Genomic DNA, 19159 nt, shown 5'->3' on the forward strand with positions numbered 1-19159 from the left:
TTAGGGGTGTAATGGTTAAAATTTCTCACAGTTCGGTTTGTATCACGGTTTTAGGGTCAGGGTTTCGGTACGGTTCTGTATTTGCAATGTTCAGAAAAAAGTACGAATACGCTATGTGGTAAACACTTCAATAGGTTTGCCCTTAATAAAAATTATGGTTTTACTACAGTAACCATAGTTTTTTCATGGTATTTGTAGTAAAATCATAGTGACCACAAAATCAACATGGTTACTGTCAGGGTTACTATATGGAAACAACAATATTACTGTAGTAAAGCCATGGTTAATTTTCATTAGGGACCTTAGCTAAAAAAAAACTTTTCTCTAATTACAAAATCAACATTTTAACATAATACCACTATTAAGCTACATGCATCAACATAAAGTGCATTTAAATCTCAACTTAACAAACTCAGCAAAAAAAAGGAATGTCCTCTAAATTTCAACTGCTTTTATTTTCAGCAAACTTAACATGTGTAAATATTTGTATGAACATAAAAAGATTCAACAACTAGGACATAAACTGAACAAGTTTCATAGACATGTGACTAACAGAAATGGAATAATGTGTCCCTGAAAGGGGGGGGGGGGTTGTCAAAAGTAACAGTCAGTATCAGTCAGTATATGGTGTGGCCACCAGCTGCATTAAGTACTGCAGTGCATCTCCTCCTCATGGACTGCACCACATTTGCAAGTTCTTGCTGTGAGATGTTAGCCCACTCTTCCACCAAGCCACTTGCAAGTTCCCAGACATTTCTGGGAGGAATGGCCCTAGCCCTCACCCTCACCCTCCGATCCAACAGGTCCCAGACGTGCTCAATGGGACTGAGATCCGGGCTCTTCGCTGGCCATGACAGAACACTGACATTCCTATCTTGCAGGAAATCAAGCACAGAACGAGCAGTATGGCTGGTGGCATTGTCATGCTGGAGGGTCATGTCTGGATGAGCCTGCAGGAAGGGTACCACATGAGGGAGGAGGATGTCTTCCCTGTAACACACAGTGTTGAGATTGCCTGCAATGACAACAAGCTCAGTCTGATGATGCTGTGACATACCACCCCAGACCATGACGGACCCTCCACCTCCAAATCGATCCTCCGTGTAATGCTCATTCCTTCGACAATAAATGCAAATCCGACCATCACCCCTGGTGAGACAAAACTGCGACTCATCAGTGAAGAGCACTTTTTGCCAGTCCTGTCTGGTGCAGCGAAGGTGGGTTTGTGCCCATAGACGACATTGTTGCCGGTGATGTCTGGTAATGACCTGCTAACAACAGGCCTATAAGCCCTCAGTCCAGCCTCTCTCAGCCTATAGCGGACAGTCTGAGCACTGATGGAGGGATTGTGCATTCCTGGTGTAACTCGGGCAGTTGTTGTTGCCATCCTGTACCTGTCCCGCAGGTGTGATATTCGGATGTACCGATCCTGTGCAGTTGTTGTTACTTGTGGTCTGCCACTGCGAGGATGATCAGCTGTCCTTCCTGTCTCCTTGTAGTGCTGTCTTAGGCATCTCACAGTACGGACATTGCAATTTATTGCCCAGGCCACATCTGCAGTCCTCATGTTTCCATGCAGCATGCCTAAGGCACGTTCACGCAGATGAGCAGGGACCCTGGGCATTTTCTTTTGGTGTTTTTCAAAGTCAGTAGAAAGGTCTCTTTAGTGTCCTACGTTTTTATAACTGTGACCTTAATTGCCTACCGTCTGTAAGCTGTAAGCTGAAAACACTGCATCTTTTTTGTTATTTTGACCAGTTGTCATTTTCTGCAAATAAATGTTCTGAATGACAATATTTGTATTTGGAATTTGGGAGAAATTTTGACAGTACTTCATAAAATAAAACAAGAATGTTCATTTTACTCAAACACATACCTATAAATAGTAAATCCAGAGAAACTAATTTTGCAGTGGTCTCTTAATTTTTTCCAGAGCTGTATATACAGTATATAGGCATGTATTAACAGTTCTGCCCGCATACAGTGCCTTTTAGTCCAATCCAGCCCTCAACCTAAAATGACTTTGACACCCCTGATTTAAAGCATTGAAGCCCCTCTCCTCCAGTCTGAATGTGTCTTTCTACAGCAATTACCTGTGAAAGGTTGATCTTAGACTAGAGCTGGCAGAGATATGTCTTTGTCTACGGTACTACCTTGCTGCTGTTACACTTCAAAGGCAGGAAACAGCCTCCCTCAGGCAACACTGCAAGTTAACGGTGGTATACTTTGTAACTTCCTACCTGCACCAGTGACTTTGATAGTTAGAAATGAGCTGCAGAAGACTCATTACCAAGCTTTCAATCCTAATGCCTGTAAAGACAGATTGAAAAGAGGAATCTTAAACCTTTTAGCATTCATTTTGAATTATTAAAGCACTGAATTTTGTTATCCTCAAAATGAATAAAAGAGTCATTAAGGAACCGGAATTGTTAAGTGGAATCAGAATCTGAACCACAGTTTTTTGCTTAGTCACAGATACTGCAATTTTCCATTGGCAGACATATTTAGTAATGTCTCTGTCACAGTGTCAATTTGGAAAACCTTGTTTCCTGACTTTGATATGCATTTAAAAAGAATGACTTTTTCTTCGTTTTGGATCTTGACTATGACTCTAGTGGTTTGGTGTAACGTACAGTGTTATGTAAAGATGGTAAGTGTATCTCAGCCCACAGATGCTTTTTGTTCTGGGTTTCAAACATTTTATTGCATTCACAGTGTAGTATGCATTTGTGTTACGCACACTGCACCGCTAATGGCTGCCACGGTTTGCATGAGAAACACAAAAGCCCCTGCTCCCACGCTTAGCACACTTTTGTGTGTAGATGGCTGCGCTTGTGTCGCAGGGAAATGGTGAGATTGTTCTACAATGTGTCTAGCAGAACATGGCTTACTTTTGCCAAAATATCGAAAGGCTGTGCAAAATGAACAGTAAAACAGTAGAAAGGAAATGTGGCTGGGACCACGGGGGGCTTCAATGTGGGATTTGTTTTTTTTTTTACATTTCCTTGGCTCTGATTGTATGAAGATTTTAAGGGCTGCCTAATGCTTCTTGAGTGCACACTGTGTAACACGAAAATTAATGGAAACTTTTACCCTTTAAAAAGTTTTCATTTGTGGCAGATTTGTCAATCTGAAAGTTGAACTGTATGAGAGTTTGCGTTTAGGGGATTCATTGTGCAAAACAAAAAAAATAATTGCATCAGTGTAGGAATTGAGATCATTAATGGCTTCAAGCAGTGAAAGAAATATCGTCCTGAGACCCGAGTGTGACTGCTGCCATGTCCATTTTCTATTCCCCTTTATGATTTGTAACTAGTTGCCCCTAACAAACATGCAAAATAATAATAATAATTTTTTAGAGCAAATAGTTTTCCTAAAAAATGATGTCCTCATATGGGGACAGCTGGACTAAGTTGTATTATAAATTTTAAATAATACCAGGCTATAGAAAGTCTTTTTTTTTTTTTATGTTTCCAAGAGTGTTGGTTATTCATGTTTTTAAAACATTACAGATACCACAGCTGATTTTCTGTAAAACTGCCTTTGAACAATGTATATTGGGAAAAGAACAAATAAAAACTATACAAATAAAAATTATTTGACTTAATTTGACTTTTATTTTACAATGTTTTGTATTCTACTCTGGCAACAAAATCTCAATGTTCTCTCTTTGCACTGTCAAACAAACAAGTGATCCCTAATGGAAAATCCAGCTTAAGATGGTAGCTGTGTTTTGGAACATAGTAGCTGATTTCTAGCTGGTCCAAGCTGGTCATAAGCTGGTCCAAGCTGGTCATTAGCTGGTCCAAGCTGGAAGACCAGCTTAGACCAACTACCAGCTTGTCATACCAGCTCAAGGTGTTCAAGCTTGCTTTTGGTAGTTAGTAACTGGTCGACCAACTTGGACCAGCTCATGACCAGCTTGGACCAGCTTAGGACCAGCTAAGGACCATCCTAAACCAGCTACCATGTTCCAAAACACAGCTACCAACTTAAGCTGGATTTTCCAGCAAGGATAGCCAGTGCTGAAGCATTTTACCAATCAGAAATTAACATAATTAATTTTGATGTAATGGCCAGCAACGTCCAATCAATGCCAACCATCTTAAAAAACAACTTTGCATTATAAATTCTGAATCTATGTACTGATTACCATTGTCCCATGTCTGCCAACCATGTTGAGTGGTGCAAACATTATCTGAAGCCTGAAACTGAACTTTTGGTCAGATGGTAGGAGTGAATGTACTTGGCTGCATAGGAAAGCTATAGAATGCTCTTTTGCTCCCTATTTAGTGAATGACTTAACCTCCAGTGTGCTGTCTGTCTGCACTGGTCTCAGAACAGTTTGAAATGCACCTTATTTCATCCCAACTCCATATAAAGCCTCTGAAAGCAAACAAATTTTCTCAATGTGAAAAAGCACAGTAAATAAAGATTTCTAAGGGAAAAAAGGACATCAACTGGGGTCATGGAGTTTAAAAGTTTGCTGTTTCATGATAAATCGCTCAAATTGTCAAAATAGCATATTGAATGAAACTAGAGACTCAAACAGTTTTTAATATAAAAACTTAATGAGGTTTCTTACCAGATGTAGTTTTGTCAGCGCTTTTCCCAAAGAAAACTCTGCTGTTATCGGCACCATATTGTTTTGTCACATGACTCGTTACATCAAAGTTTTAACCCTTTACTGACAGCCCAAAGTGTTCTGAACTGAAATCAGTCGATATAATCATTTTCATGCCTGGTTTGATGTCAATGGGTAGTGCACGTAAGCACTATCGTTTAAAGAAAACCTATCGACAGTCCTAGAATTTTAGCCAAATATGCCTATTTCAATCTGCATGCTAACCAACCTGGTCTCCTAGAATTTTGTTACTATATTTACATTTTGGCAAAATGATTTTAACGTGGCTCTTTGGTGAAACAACATCAGGTTATCACATATGAACTCATTAGTAGCACACTGCATTTTGTGTGTGCAAATGTACATTTGTACATTGTAACAACAAATGCTTACTTATGTATCCCTTAATGTACACATCTGTGATGAGGAGGAAGGCGGGGCTGGGCCGTGACTACGCATGCCCAGCCCCCAATCGGGCTAATCAGCCGAGGAGAGGGATAAGTGCAGCAGAATGCGGCACCCAGACAGCTGCTCCTCCCCGGACGGCCCGCCCCCACCCTCCTCCTCATCACAACATCCTTCCTTGCATATCCCTTCATACCTTCTGCACAAGGTATCTTGCTGTCTTAGTATTGAAGTACTTTTTGTAGTATGCACACTACAGCTGTTAAATTAGCTGTCAACACACAGTACACAGCTGGCACAATCTGAAAATGTATGATTTTTTTTTGTACGGTTGATGGGTAAATGATCCAACATTTTTAACATTAATCATTTGGAATGCTTCAGCTTCCCCCATTAAATGATGCACAATCATTTGCCTTCTTAATTACTGTGAACCATGGAACATTAAATCTACCATTAAGTTTCTGCATCTTTAAAGGGATAAGCTTAAAGGGATAGTTCATGCAAAAATAAAAAATTCTTGCATCATTTAGATCATGCACACTTATGTTGTTTCAAACCCACAAGACTTTCTTTCTTCTTTGGAACACAAAAGGAGATATTAGGCAGAATGTTAGCCTTAGTCACAATTCACTTTCATTGCATCTTTTTACCATACAATGAAAGTGAATGGTGACTGAGGCTAACATTCTCCCTAACACCTCCTTTTGTGTTTGGAACAACATAAGAGTCAGTGGTGACATATTTTTCATTTTCTGAAACACAGAAGTCATAGACCTGATACATTACCACTAGCATTACTGAATTGAGGGATTTGAGGTATCATGTTTCTACTCTGATCATTTTATTGGACAAGTGACATGCATACTTGCAAAGACAAGATGCCCCAGGCACTGATAAATAGTTTGAGATTGTCATGGCAGTACCTCTGTTGCACACGACAGTGTGACTAACACAACTGCAAACTTTTATTGCCTCTGGCAGATTTGACACCAAGAGCTCTAAATGAGCTTCCTCGCTATAGTCGAGGCCACCGACCCATTCAGAACACTCGGTTTTAGTCTCTGAATCTGATTTCGTGTCGTGCCCTGACTGAATATTTTATGAATGGCAGGAAGCCTGGACTGCAGTGGGTTTGATGGAGCTAAAGGATGAATGACATGCCAGTGAGAACGCAGGGTTTATAAACCTCAGATGCATCATACTCGATCGATTAACTACCGTCACAAAGTAATACGTTTCCTACTGCCTAAATAGGCTGCTACCTTCTAAAGCAGCGTTCTAATGTAGAATCGCATTAGTGACTTATTTTGAATGTGCTACATAGGTGACAACCACATTAATACTAACATGCATGCTATAAATACTTTAGCTCATCTATCGCAAGCCCATTCGACATTTAATCATATGCAACATTGCCACTAGTGAAAACCAAAGAGCAGATATAAAAAAATTAGCATTTTTACTATTTGAAATGTAATTATTGAAATCAGGAATAGACATTTGCACTAGCACTAATGTAATTATTGATATCGAAAATGATTATTTTTACTACTAAGTAGTACATTGCTGTTATTTGAAATAGGAATTTTAACTGGTAAGAAATTAATTATAGATATCTGTAATTGTGGTTTAAACAGGAAATTATACTAGTGAAAATGCAGCTCCAGATATAAAAAAAAAGTGTTCACTAGTTGATATTCCATTTTTTATATCAAGAATGAGTATTTCTGTGAGCATCAATGTTAATTTTTTATGTCAAGAATTTTCACTAGTGCAAACCTAATTGTACCCAATATACTGTATGTGATATCAAACATTTGCATTTTCGCTGGTACAGATCAGGACGTCGGCATGCTGTTTCCGAGAGTTCCGGTACCCTAGGATTGGCGACAGTATGCCGACTCACTGACATGAGGCATTTCCCACCAGACATTTTTGCATCGGTTTCAGTGTGTTTACCTTCTCACATGGCTCGACCGGCAGCGCGTTGCATCAGCAGCATAAGATACTCGTAACCACATTGAAACAAGGAAGTAATCCCGTTCGCTTAATCATTAACAAGCGTGATTTGGAGGTTGCACTTTTCCCCCCTAACATTTCATTGTTACTCCACTAATGGTTATGTTTAGGTTTGGGTTTGGTTTGGGGGATAGAGTCCATAAAATATGCATTCCTTTTCACTGTATTACATCTTGTACAGTTGAAAAGAACTTGCTTCACAAGTAGCTTTTGGCAACCTCTCCTGGACAAAAATGGAGCTCACACGTGTCTATACGCCCTACAGCACTCACTGCTTTGGCCACTGGGGGCAGTGTTTTAAATTTCGGTAAGCATATTCCGATTTTTGCTAAAGAAAAGTTGACCTACTCTTTCTGATTTCACTGAGATCAGGAGTAATTCCAAAGCTGATTTCAAGAATTAGCATTTTTGCTAGTAGAAGTTCAATTATAGATATCAAAAATTAGCATTTAAACTAGTGAAAACTGTAGTTTAGATATCTGTAATTTATATTCTTCATATAATTTATAATTAATTCATATAATTTATGATTAAATGTCGAAAGGTCTTGCGAAAGCTCCAGACGTGAAGTGTTCAAAAGACTCAAATGCTCACAGTTGACGATTTTGATGTTAGCATGTTGCTAAGCTAACAATGAAATTCTACTAATAAGCTCAAATAACACATAGGACACACCATTATTGGGTAAAAGTCAGTTTTTTTTATTTTTAATAAAGTAGCAATAATTGTAACATTTTTTCAAGCAGTGCCACATATTTGTGGCAAGCTTATCTATTCACATGCAAACAAGCCACATTTGCAACATACTGTATTAACAGCAAGTTTGTCTGAAATAAGCAGTTTTAGCTAGGGCAGAAGTGTTATTCCCTGCTGGAAATAAACCCCCATCTCAAATCTAAATCAAAGGTGGTTTGCTGGTCATATGTGGTTCGGGATGGTTTAGCTAGTCCTCCAGTCTGTCCAAGCTGGTCTCCCAGCCTGTCCAAGCTTGTGTTTAGCTGGCCTACTAGCCTGACAAGTGACAAAAACTCTCTAAAACCAAAACAAAAAACCCCCAGATTTACCAGGCTGGGAGACCAGTAAACAACCTCAGGCTTGTTTAAGCTGTTTTTTTTTCAACAGGGTTGTGGTTGTTTTTCATTTTCCCCTCACAAGTCGCACTCTCTCAAGCCAGACATGCCATTTTAAATGGTGCCCCATGAAGACACCCCACCAGCAGACATTATGACAGCACAGCTTCTCAATTACATAACGATGACTGAGGCGCCAACAAAGGAAAACAGCCACCATTAAGAAAAAACATGACGATGTGCAGATTGGCGCTTATCCTTGAAAGGACTTCCATTCAGCATAGTCACTGGGTGTCTTTGGGAGAATTGGGAATCCTGATGACTTTCTTGATGGAGAGGAAGCATTGAGCTGCTGTCAGGATGGGGCCCTCCACAGCTGTTCATTAAATGGACTGTAGTGGCAAGAGAGTGTATTTGGAGGGGTATTGGAGTGTTTAACTCAGGCCATGAAGAGCTAATGCTGTAATGGAGGGCTTTGAGTGAAGATGGAGGGTTATTAGAGCCACACTTTGAACACTGAGCAGAGGCCTGTTTCCATATCAAACGCTGCTTGCTCCAAATGACCTGTCAATGTGTCAGTGATGCGCCAAATCCTACCCATCTTCAGAATCCTACCCCCCTTGGACCCCAAAGTGAGAAAAGTACAAAATCACTTGTTTATATTTTACATATTGACAATAAAATTGTCACTTAATCTTTTAAATTACTGTATATATCACATATTACATTATATTACAGAAGTGACAATGGTCAAATTAATATTTTCTCATTATTTGTGTTCACAGTTAACTTGAAGTTAGCAAGCTAACCAATTACCCTGATGGCTTAGCATTAGTGCCTGACCGATATATCGGTGATATTAGCCTTTCACCGATATATCGGTATCAGCGTATATTTTACCGATATGCGGCGATATGAAAACTTTTTTTCAGAACATATAATGCAGAAAACAATGCATTAGAATTGGTGTCATTACGTAGTTTGTCCAGCAGAGCATGCTCTGACTCCATTGTTTACAGAGCTGAACTGACGGTGGCTCTGCAGACAGGGCGGAGTTCAGCGGTGTCATCATGGTAAGTTGTTAACTAGTCTGTTAAATACATACTGGAAACTTAATAAACAATGACCCCATCATTTTCCCTTTTCAGTATAACTAATATAACGTTAACCTTGTCCCTGACAACCATGTCACTCATGTCTGTTTGCTGTTAGCCAGCTATAGTTTGTCAGTGCAGTCAGTAATGCAGTAATCAGAGCATCTTTTTGCAGCCCAGCAGACAACGGTGCGGTGGTGGATTTTGTCTGTTGATTGTTCATTTCATGCTATGTTATTACCGATTTGGTGAGACACAATGCTGGAAAGTAAAATAAACAACGTCCGTCTTTTACTGTCAGTGACAACGAGCTTATAGCTAACTAGCTAATCATGTAGCTACTTTAATTGTTGTCAGCTGAGTGGAAGCTAATGTGTAAACATGTATTCACCAACTGTTTTGTTCAGGATTCACAGTTTGGTATCCCCTTCAACTGAACAATTCCAGTTGTTGCATTTATAAAATGTAATATTTAAAAGTCTTGTTTTCCACCATTGAATGTTTCCCCTGAACTTTCATAGCAGAATACGGTGTAACACCGCTGCTGCCGTTTATCTTGACTCAGCAGTATTAATATAGTCAGCATTTGACTGATACTAAACAGTAATACTGATGTTTATTTAGCTATTTATTTTATTTGTATTTATTCGTTATTTTAATGGTCAGCATTTGACTGATACTAAACAGTACTGATGTTTATTTAACTATTTGTTTTATTTTTATTTATTCTTTATTTTAATGGTCAGCATTTGAATGATACTAAACATACAGTACTGATGTTTATTTAGCTATTTATTTTATTTTTATTTATTCTTTATTTTAATGGTCAGCATTTGACTGATACTAAACATACAGTACTGATGTTTATTTAGCTATTTATTTTATTTGTATTTATTCTTTATTTAAATGGTCAGCATTTGACTGATACTAAACATACAGTACTGATGTTTATTTAGCTATTTATTGTATTTTTATTTATTCTTTATTTTCTCAGTGTTCATTTCTAGAATTTTTTGACAATGTATAATAATAATGTCAAAAATATTTGTTTAAGAAAGCAGCCTTTTGAGTACCTTTGCATAGTCATATCGGTGCGAAATCGGTGAAAAATACACATAGAAAAGGTCTGTTTTCATTCCAGCTCAAAAATTTTATATATCGGCCACCATATCGGTAATCGGTGAATTTTCCCTCTCTAAAATCGGCATCGGTCTTAAAGATCCCGTATCGGTCGGGCTCTACTTGGCATAGTGTTAACTGATTAGCTAGCTAATATATCAAACTCTATGCAATTTATATATGTACTGTAAGTTAATACATATTATACCTTTGTAGAGGGCTTTTTGAGCAGGCATTACAAAAGGCTATCCCTCATTTGGGGTCTTAACTCTTTTGGGGAGTCTGGTTCCCCAGTCCCCACTCAGTTTAAACAATGGGAAATATATAGACCTGAGAGTACTGTAGATAGTCTGTTTCTAGGTGAGAGAAAGCATGATTCCTTTATTTGTATGACTGTCATGTGAGTGCCTGAGCTGTACTGAAGACCTGATCTTGACAACATACTTCTCACAATTTTCTTTGCACATACTCTATATGTTCAAATATGGAAAAAACAGTATTGTTATTGTGTATGTTTTGGTGTATATGACACTATGGCCATAGGCTTTTATGTGTGGAGTCTTGCACAGTCTAAATTGCATTAGCCGAGTAAATAAGCAGAGGCGGGTTTGATATCACTTCGTGTTTCCACAGGCACCTTTGGCAAGGTGACACTATCAGATACCATTTCAATCTAAAAAGACTTTCCTCACTTCCCTGCGAAAAACACAGAATCTGTTTGTTGTTTTCTGGTCCCTGTGTATCTAATCTATGTGCGTCACTGTCCATTTTTTAATGACATACATTTCAGTTGCCGCCTGGTGTTTTCATTTGTTCTTCCATGCTTCCGACCTTCTCACTTCCCGTCTGTCTCTTTTCTCTCTCTCTCTCTCTCTCTCTCTCCTTGTCACTCTCTTATGTTTTTATCCTCAATTTCATTTTCAATACCATATTATCTTCTTTGCTGTTCTCCTACTTTTCCCTTTTCATCTTTCTTTTGTCTCTGTTGTCACATATTTGTATTACTTCATAATCATCTTTCAATTCTTTCTTTCTTTCTTTCTTTCCTCACTTACCATTGTTCCACCATCTTATTCATTCTTTATTCTCTCTCTTTCTCTCCTGTCACTCTTCTTCTTTCTCTCAGGTGGTGTGTGTATTGCTCAGTCACTGAAGATCCCCAGAGAGCCCAGACCTGGAGAGTTTGACAAGATCATCCTCCGCTTGCTGGAGACTCCCAATGCCAGAGCCATCGTCATGTTTGCAAATGAGGATGACATCAGGTGCCCTTATTAATTGCCATTTCCCCTATGCACTGATGTATTTATATACAAAAAAAATAATAATCTTTAGTGGAAATAAGTTGTAAAAAAAACCAAAAAAAACTATGGGCCTCATTAATAAAATGGGAGCAGAATAGTGGTGGTTTGTTTGTTGTAGCGGGGCGGCCAGGGGCTATACGGCGATTCCCCCGGGGCGATTCCCCAGGGGCTATACGGCGACTCAGCACGGCCACGATGTGGTGTGGCACCTCGAGCTCCGCCCTGCCACGAGGCCCCACCTGCCGGTACGTCCATCGACCTTGGTCCCCCTTGCATGGAACTTGGACGTGTGGCTTGCACTTTCCAATCCTTCATGATGGCTGATCCGGATCGTCCAACTCGGCTACGCAATTCAGTTCGCCAGGCGCCCGCTCAGGATCAGTGGTATTCACTTCACCTTGGTCAAGAACGAAGACGCTGCTACCTTGTGCACGGAGATCGCTACCCTCCTACGGAAGGGCGCGATAGAACCTGTCCCTCCAGCCGAGATGAAGAAGGGGTTTTACAGTCCCTACTTCATCGTACCAAAAAAAGGTGGTGGGTCGTTGCTGTGTCCGGTGCGCGCTTTAGGCATCTATTTGGATTGCACGCAGAGCTTTAGGATCTCTGAGCAGCTCTTTGTCTGCTTTGGTGCACAGCGGAAAGGAAGTGCTGTCTCCAAGCAGAGGATCACCCACTGGCTCGTTGATGCCATAACTATGGCATATCACGCCCAGGACACGCCGCCCCCAGTAGGGATACAAGCCCATTCTACCAGGGGTGTAGCGGCTTCCTAGGCCCTGGCCAGGGGTGCCTCTCTAACAGATATTTGCAGAGCAGCAGGCTGGGCAACACCCAACACCTTTGCAAGGTTCTACAACCTCTGGGTGGAACCGGTTTCATCCCAGGTAGTGGCATGCAATACAAGTGGATAAGCCCGGGATAGCCGGCCGAGTGTATCGCTTGCACATAGCACCTTCCACCTCCTTTTTGAGCTGAAGATGTGCGCCATTAATTCCCAGTGGTGTTCACAAGCTTTGTTCCCTGGTTGACTTCCTCCGAGCCCTGTGGCAGTCGAGTTTTCAGAGAGACTCGCTGCCGGCCCAGTACACGTGCTAACTAAGAGTCCTGTTCTGGGGTAGGTGCTCCGCATGTGGCAGTTCCCTCTAAGGCTAACCCAATGTGATGTATATCTTCCGCTAATTCGTTTCCCTGTTGGCAATCTGCATCTTCCTTGGGCAAAGCCCCTCTGCCCCAGTCTCCATGTTCATAGTAACTCCTCCCCGTTGGGTAGGATCTACCTTGAAGACTCTCCACATGGTTGGAAAGACCATGTGACGTATTCTTCCACTTAAATATCCCCCCCTCTCTTTGGGCGAGGTGTGGTCTCCGCAGTGTCTTCCCCTTGGGAGGGACACCCCCCAACTAGACCTGGTGGCCCAGTCGGATAATCCCCCTTCTTTTTTAGGGAGTGGAAAAAAGAGAAGGGGAAAAGACCCATGACTGGGTTTAGTCTGTCTCTATCTCTTGGGTAGTCGACTTGTCCCCAAAGGGCCGTTTGACACTCATAACTATGTTGGGAGAGGTTACGCGTCGACCTGGTGTGCTGGCTATGAGGCACACAGTAGTCTGCCTACCACACACCGCCAGTTCACATAACACAGTTCAGCCAATTGTGGCGTTTCGTATAGGGACCCCTAGTGTCACTACATCGACACAACGTTGAGTGAGTGACAGATAGGGAATGTCCTGGTTACTTGTGTAACCTCCGTTCCCTGATGGAGGGAACGAGATGTTGTGTCCCTCCTGCCACAACGCTGAACTACCCGCTGAAATGGCCGGACCTTATATCGGCTCCTCAGCATAAAACCTGAATGAGTGGTTGCATACCAGCTCCTTTTATACCCGTATGTCCGGGGGAGTGGCATGCAAATACCACTCGCCAATTTTCATTGGCCTTTTATCAAAGACCAGAGGTGTCTCGGGCTCCCAAGAGTGACCCCTAGTGTCACTACATCGACACAACGTCTCGTTCTCTCCATCAGGGAACGGAGGTTACACAAGTAACCATGACGATTTATGAAACACTCTGCTGAAGTCTCTTAGGTGACATGCAAATTTTAGTTGGTCTTGAACAACTCTGTGCTTTATCAATGGTTTAATGACTCACTTAAAACACATAAAAGACATTAATTTGTCACCAACTACTGCCATAAAGGTGTAATTTACAGAAATGGTGACTGAACGAATCAGTAAATGAGTCTGAGTGAATTATTGTGGTGAACGTATACAGAAGACTTCAGTCACTGGGATGAATAAAAATCCCCACTACTAGAACAGATGGTAAAATCATTCTTGTCATATTGAAAATAAAAATGGTTTTATGATTTACACATGGCATTTGTTCTTTTTAGTGGTTGAATGATTTAATTATTGGTTATTGGCCTTTAAAGACTACATGAAATGTGATGTGTGCTGTTTTATTCCCCTGTGTTTATGTATTTGGTATTGATGCAAAGATTGGGGAGGGCATATTGAAGGGCCCATCCCCTTTTGTTTAATAGCCAATGGGCTTAAGTTTATATTACAGACATGAACAACAATTTGATATTTGCTTTGCTAGTTGGTGGCATGGGGAGGGACATTTAAGTACAAGATGAGTTGTCAATATATTTGGTCCGTTTTCTGGTAAGAGAAACATTGTATTTTAAATTTACTACTTTTGTCAACTTTTAGGATATACCAGCATAAAGATTGTCTCACAGCTAATGGACAGGGACTAAAAGCCACAAAATCCTAATTTAAATTGTATGGGGTCTAGAAAGCAAATCTGTTTAAAAAATAAAGTTTTGGACAACCCACAGATATTTAACTGCATCTTTTACAGAGTTGGCTCCCTGATGATGCAGCCAAGCTGTAAGTATTGCTCTTGAAGGTAAAAAATCTCAAAAAATAGGGGAAGTCAGCTATTTTCTACAACATGCTGCCTAAGGCTAGGAAGAAACTCATTTTACCATATTCACTTTCCCATATTCCTGAAAGCCATTGCCCTTTAAAGCCTATTACATGATGTTCTTTGGGATCTAGTCCATTACACTGATGACTTAAGAGCCATTTCCAATTTTAAGTGTTGCTGAAAGAGAACATTGTTGACCTCAGAAAGCCAGAACGAATGAAGGCTCTTCTGTTTGAAGGACATATTAACTTACTTTGGTTTTATTATCACTGGCTTATACTGTATGAATGTGTTTTCTGTTTGCTGGTCCTTCAGGCGTGTCTTGCATGCTGCAAAACGAAACAACCAAACGGGTCACTTCCTTTGGGTGGGATCGGACAGCTGGGGTTCCAAGATATCTCCAGTGGTTCAACAGGAAAGTGTGGCAGAAGGTGCTATTACCATCCTTCCAAAAAGAGCATCCATTGAAGGTAACACCCCTTGAGACACAATTCTGATAAAATTGATAAAAATGTAAAATGTGCTCAGGGTTCCTACGGTCATGGAAAACTTTTTTCTTTTTCTTTGGGAATGTTATATTTGGGATTTCTAGGCCTAGAAAAGTCAAGGAAAACTTGGAAATGTCAGGAATTCTTTTAATTCTGATTTTCATACATGGAAATGTCTCAGATAGGCCTGGTATTATATTACCTAATCGCCTGATTGCAATTATTTCTGTTTGGTGAAAGTGAAGAATTTAGGACAGTAATATTTTGCTGTTGTGTAATATAAATTAATATAATTGCCTGGCTTGGCTGGCTTCCAAAAACAACAGTGTAAATGTAAAGTTGACCAAGAATGAAGTTGACCATTAAAAAAAGAGAGACCTATTTTAATATGTATGTGGGAAATTTGAATATTTAAAATACACCTTAAAGTAATATTCTGGGTTCAATACAAGTTAAGCTCACTTGACAGTATTAATGGCATACGTTGATTACCACATACATTTATTTTGTCTCGTCCCTCCTTTTCTTTTAAAAAAGCAAAAATTGAGGTTACAGTGAGGCACTTACAATGAAAGTGAATGTGGCCAATTTTTAAGGGGTTTAAAGGCAGAAATGTGAAGCTTATAATTTTATAAAAGTACTTTTTTTAGTTAATTAATTCTTCTGTTAAAACTCATATTATTTGAGCTGTAAAGTTGTTAAAATTTTAATTTTTACAGTCATTTTAGGGTTTTAGGGTTTGTTGACATTACATTGTCATGGCAACAAAGTTATAAAATTGGCAAAAACTTTGCACAGAAAAGGTTAGTAAGCGATTTTATCACACTAAAATCATGTTTACACACATATTGTTTGTCTTGTGGCTATCCTTTTGAAAAAGTGAGTATTTTAACATTCAAAAATTGTCCCCCATTCACTTCCATTGTAAGTGCCTCACTGCTACATCGTTTATTGCTTTTCTTTTTTTTTTAAAGAAAAGGAGGGACAAGTCAAAATGTTATTATTATAATTTTTTTTGGTAATCGATGTTATGCCACAAATGCTGTTGATTGATTGTATTGAACCTGAAATTGTACAGTAAATCATCATAATCACAATTATTTGAATGACAGTTAATGTAACAGTATCCAGCTGGTACGTGATAGCTGTGCAATGTGTAAACCTTTGAGTAGGAAGGCGACACTACCCACCCCACTAAACCTCACTCCCATCCGTGTCACGGCACCAGTGTCACCTGTCCTACTCGAACTGTCCCAAGCGGGATTCGAACTGGCGATTCCCGGCATGGGAGTTGGATGCGCTAGCAAGGAAGCAACAAAAGCCATGGCTCTATCCTCGGTCGCTAGAGCGTCTCTTAAGGCCAGGAGAGTGAGGTTTACACACTGCACAATTATCATGTACCAGCTGGCTCCCGTCAGCCAGATTTCAGAACTGTGACAGCCCTATAGTCTCAAAAAAATCTCAAAGGCATGGAAAAGTCTTAAAAAGTACTCCTAATCGAAATTTCTATAGTGAATTTCAATTTTTGTAGCTACAGTGCATCCGGAAAGTATTCACAGTGCTTCACTTTTTCCACATTTTGTTATGTTACAGCCTTATTCCAAAATGGATTAAATTCATTATTTTCCTCAAATGAATACTTATGTACATGTGATTTTCTTTTTTGTTTTTTATTTTTAATAAATTTGCAAAGATGTCAAACAAACTTCTTTCACGTTGTCATTATGGGGTATTGTTTGTAAAATTTTGAGGAAAATAATGAATTTAATCCATTTTGGAATAAGGCTGTAACATATCAAAATGTGGAAAAAGTGAAGCGCTGTGAATACTTTCCGGATGCACTTTATAAAATATTTTATCAGCTAGAAATTGGTCTTTGTGAGTGTAATGTCTATATAATCATTTAGTTATCACAAATCACTGGAAAATAAAAATATTTTAATGTACATTGGTTAAGATAGTTCAATATATTTAATATAATGTATTATATAATGATTTTTTAATGCTTTAGTACTGATTATAAATGTCTGTATAATCCTTTTGTAATCACAAACCACTGGAAAGGAAAATAAATTCTGCACCTAAAACAGTTGAAGTTTTTTTTAACTACTTAAAACCATGTACATTACAATGTTATTACCATATAATGACCTCTTTCCTTCTGTTAATAAGTGATCAATCAAGATAGTTAATGCAGTTTCAACAGCACTGCAAGGCACCAGTTACAGCTCACATGAATTTCCCAATGCTTTTTTCACTCCTTTTCAGCCTTTGACAGATACTTCAAAAGCCGCTCTTTGTCCAACAACCGACGCAACGTTTGGTTTGCAGAGTTCTGGGAGGAGAACTTTGGATGCAAGTTAGGGATGCACGGCAAACGCCCTGGCAGCCCCAAGAAATGCACTGGTACGATCAGGTTTTGCATTATTGTTTTCAAGCTGGCAGATAGCAGTGTGAGTTCCCTGCCTGGGTGGCAGGGCAGTCTATCATGTTGGCATCTGATTGGACCTCCTTGATGGTTTAGTGATTGAGAAGATCAGCGGGTAGATGAAGAACAAGTCTTTCTGTTTATACAGGAACTGATTAAACCTTAGAGTAACCAGGAGAGACTCAATTGCACACACATATGTACAAATACTAAAACACACAGACTGTTCCATCTTTACTATCTGAGTGTCCTTCTAAGCTCTGATTGATTTATCGAAAGGCTAGTTGGGTTGTTTAATCAGAAGCTTAGCCTTTATTTAATAAACTATATATTGTCAAGCTCTATGCTGGACATGCTCCATCCTTTACTGTGTAGCTTTGTTGAAAATCTTTAGCTTCTCTCCTCTCCTGTTTGTGCTTTAAGAGTACAGCTAGATAGAGCATATGGACTTTTGGGGTCCTTTAATGAAAGCACAGTTATTGTTCTGGCACGGTGATTTAACATAATGAGAATAATTACATAGCTGCGGATGCGAGACATCACTCTGTCCCTCTCTTTTTGAATGATCTGTAAGACGATGCTCAGTCTACACTTGACTGCAGAGGGATGCCTCTGTCAACAACACGCTGGCAGAAACGCTGATTATGATCATCTCTTTCTTAAGAAGTACGCAAGCAGAGAGCTATTAGGCCATGACAAAAAGAGGCTTATTTTGCACATAAAAAAAACAGATGCTGAGAGATCCCAGCTCTCAGGGGTTGTGCAGCGTTGGGGCCGAGAAAATTTTGATTTTAATAGATGCACTGAACAAACAAGGAAACGTGCCTGAAATCACATGCACATACAATTATAAGCACATAAATACACAATGATTTACCAAGTTTTCCAAATACCCACATTATGAATTTCAAATTGTAAGACAGCATGAAATAGTGTTAGCAGCGTATTTATTGTAACTTCTGAAATGTGAAGTATTTCTTAGTGAAACAGAATATTTATTGGGCCTGGACTTGATTTGTTTGGATTATGAAAAGTTTCAGGAGTGGTGTCTACAAAGAAAAGCATCACAATTACATATATTGCTTATTTTTTGGGGATTTCAGAATCAGAATCAGCTTTATTGCCAAGTATGCTTATACAAGGAATTTGTCTTGATGACAGGAGCTTCCAGTGTACAACAATACAAAAACAATACAAAATCAGCAGCAAGACATAGATAATAATAAAACATAAAAAATTGTTATACACATACGTACATACACACACAGAAACACACATACATACATACATACACATACGTAGTGCAATCTAATACAAATCTGTTATCTGTTATGTACAGGGCAAATACAAATCTGTTAAGTACAGTGCAAATGTTTATTTTTATTTTTTTTATTTTTTATTTTTTTTGTCCAGAGGAATGAAATGGCAGAAGAGGTTGGATGTGTTGGATAAATATAAAAAAAGACTAAACTGTGTATTGCACATAGTTATTGCTCAATGGGGAAAATTAACTGTTCATGAGATGGATAGCCTGAGGGAAAAAACTGTTCCTGTGCCTGACGGTTCTGGTGCTCAGAGCTCTGAAGCGTCGGCCAGAGGGCAACAGTTCAAAAAGGTAGTGGGCAGGGTGAGTGGGGTCCAGAGTGATTTTTCCAGCCTTTTTCCTCACTCTG

At 39.4% G+C, this 19159-nt stretch overlaps 1 protein-coding gene across 2 annotated transcripts in view; it reads left to right on the top strand.

Moving 5' to 3' along the window:
* Positions 1-19159, top strand: part of LOC127437735 (metabotropic glutamate receptor 8-like) — a 272494-nt gene that overhangs the window by 149680 nt on the left and 103655 nt on the right. For both annotated transcript variants that reach the window (XM_051692852.1, XM_051692851.1), the window contains exons 4-6: positions 11461-11596; positions 14886-15040; positions 17327-17464. In XM_051692852.1, coding sequence (XP_051548812.1) covers positions 11461-11596; positions 14886-15040; positions 17327-17464 — 429 coding nt within the window. The remainder of the gene's footprint in view (positions 1-11460; positions 11597-14885; positions 15041-17326; positions 17465-19159) is intronic.

This window comes from Myxocyprinus asiaticus, chromosome 48 (assembly GCF_019703515.2).
Source record: "Myxocyprinus asiaticus isolate MX2 ecotype Aquarium Trade chromosome 48, UBuf_Myxa_2, whole genome shotgun sequence".
NCBI classification, from domain to species: domain Eukaryota; kingdom Metazoa; phylum Chordata; class Actinopteri; order Cypriniformes; family Catostomidae; genus Myxocyprinus; species Myxocyprinus asiaticus.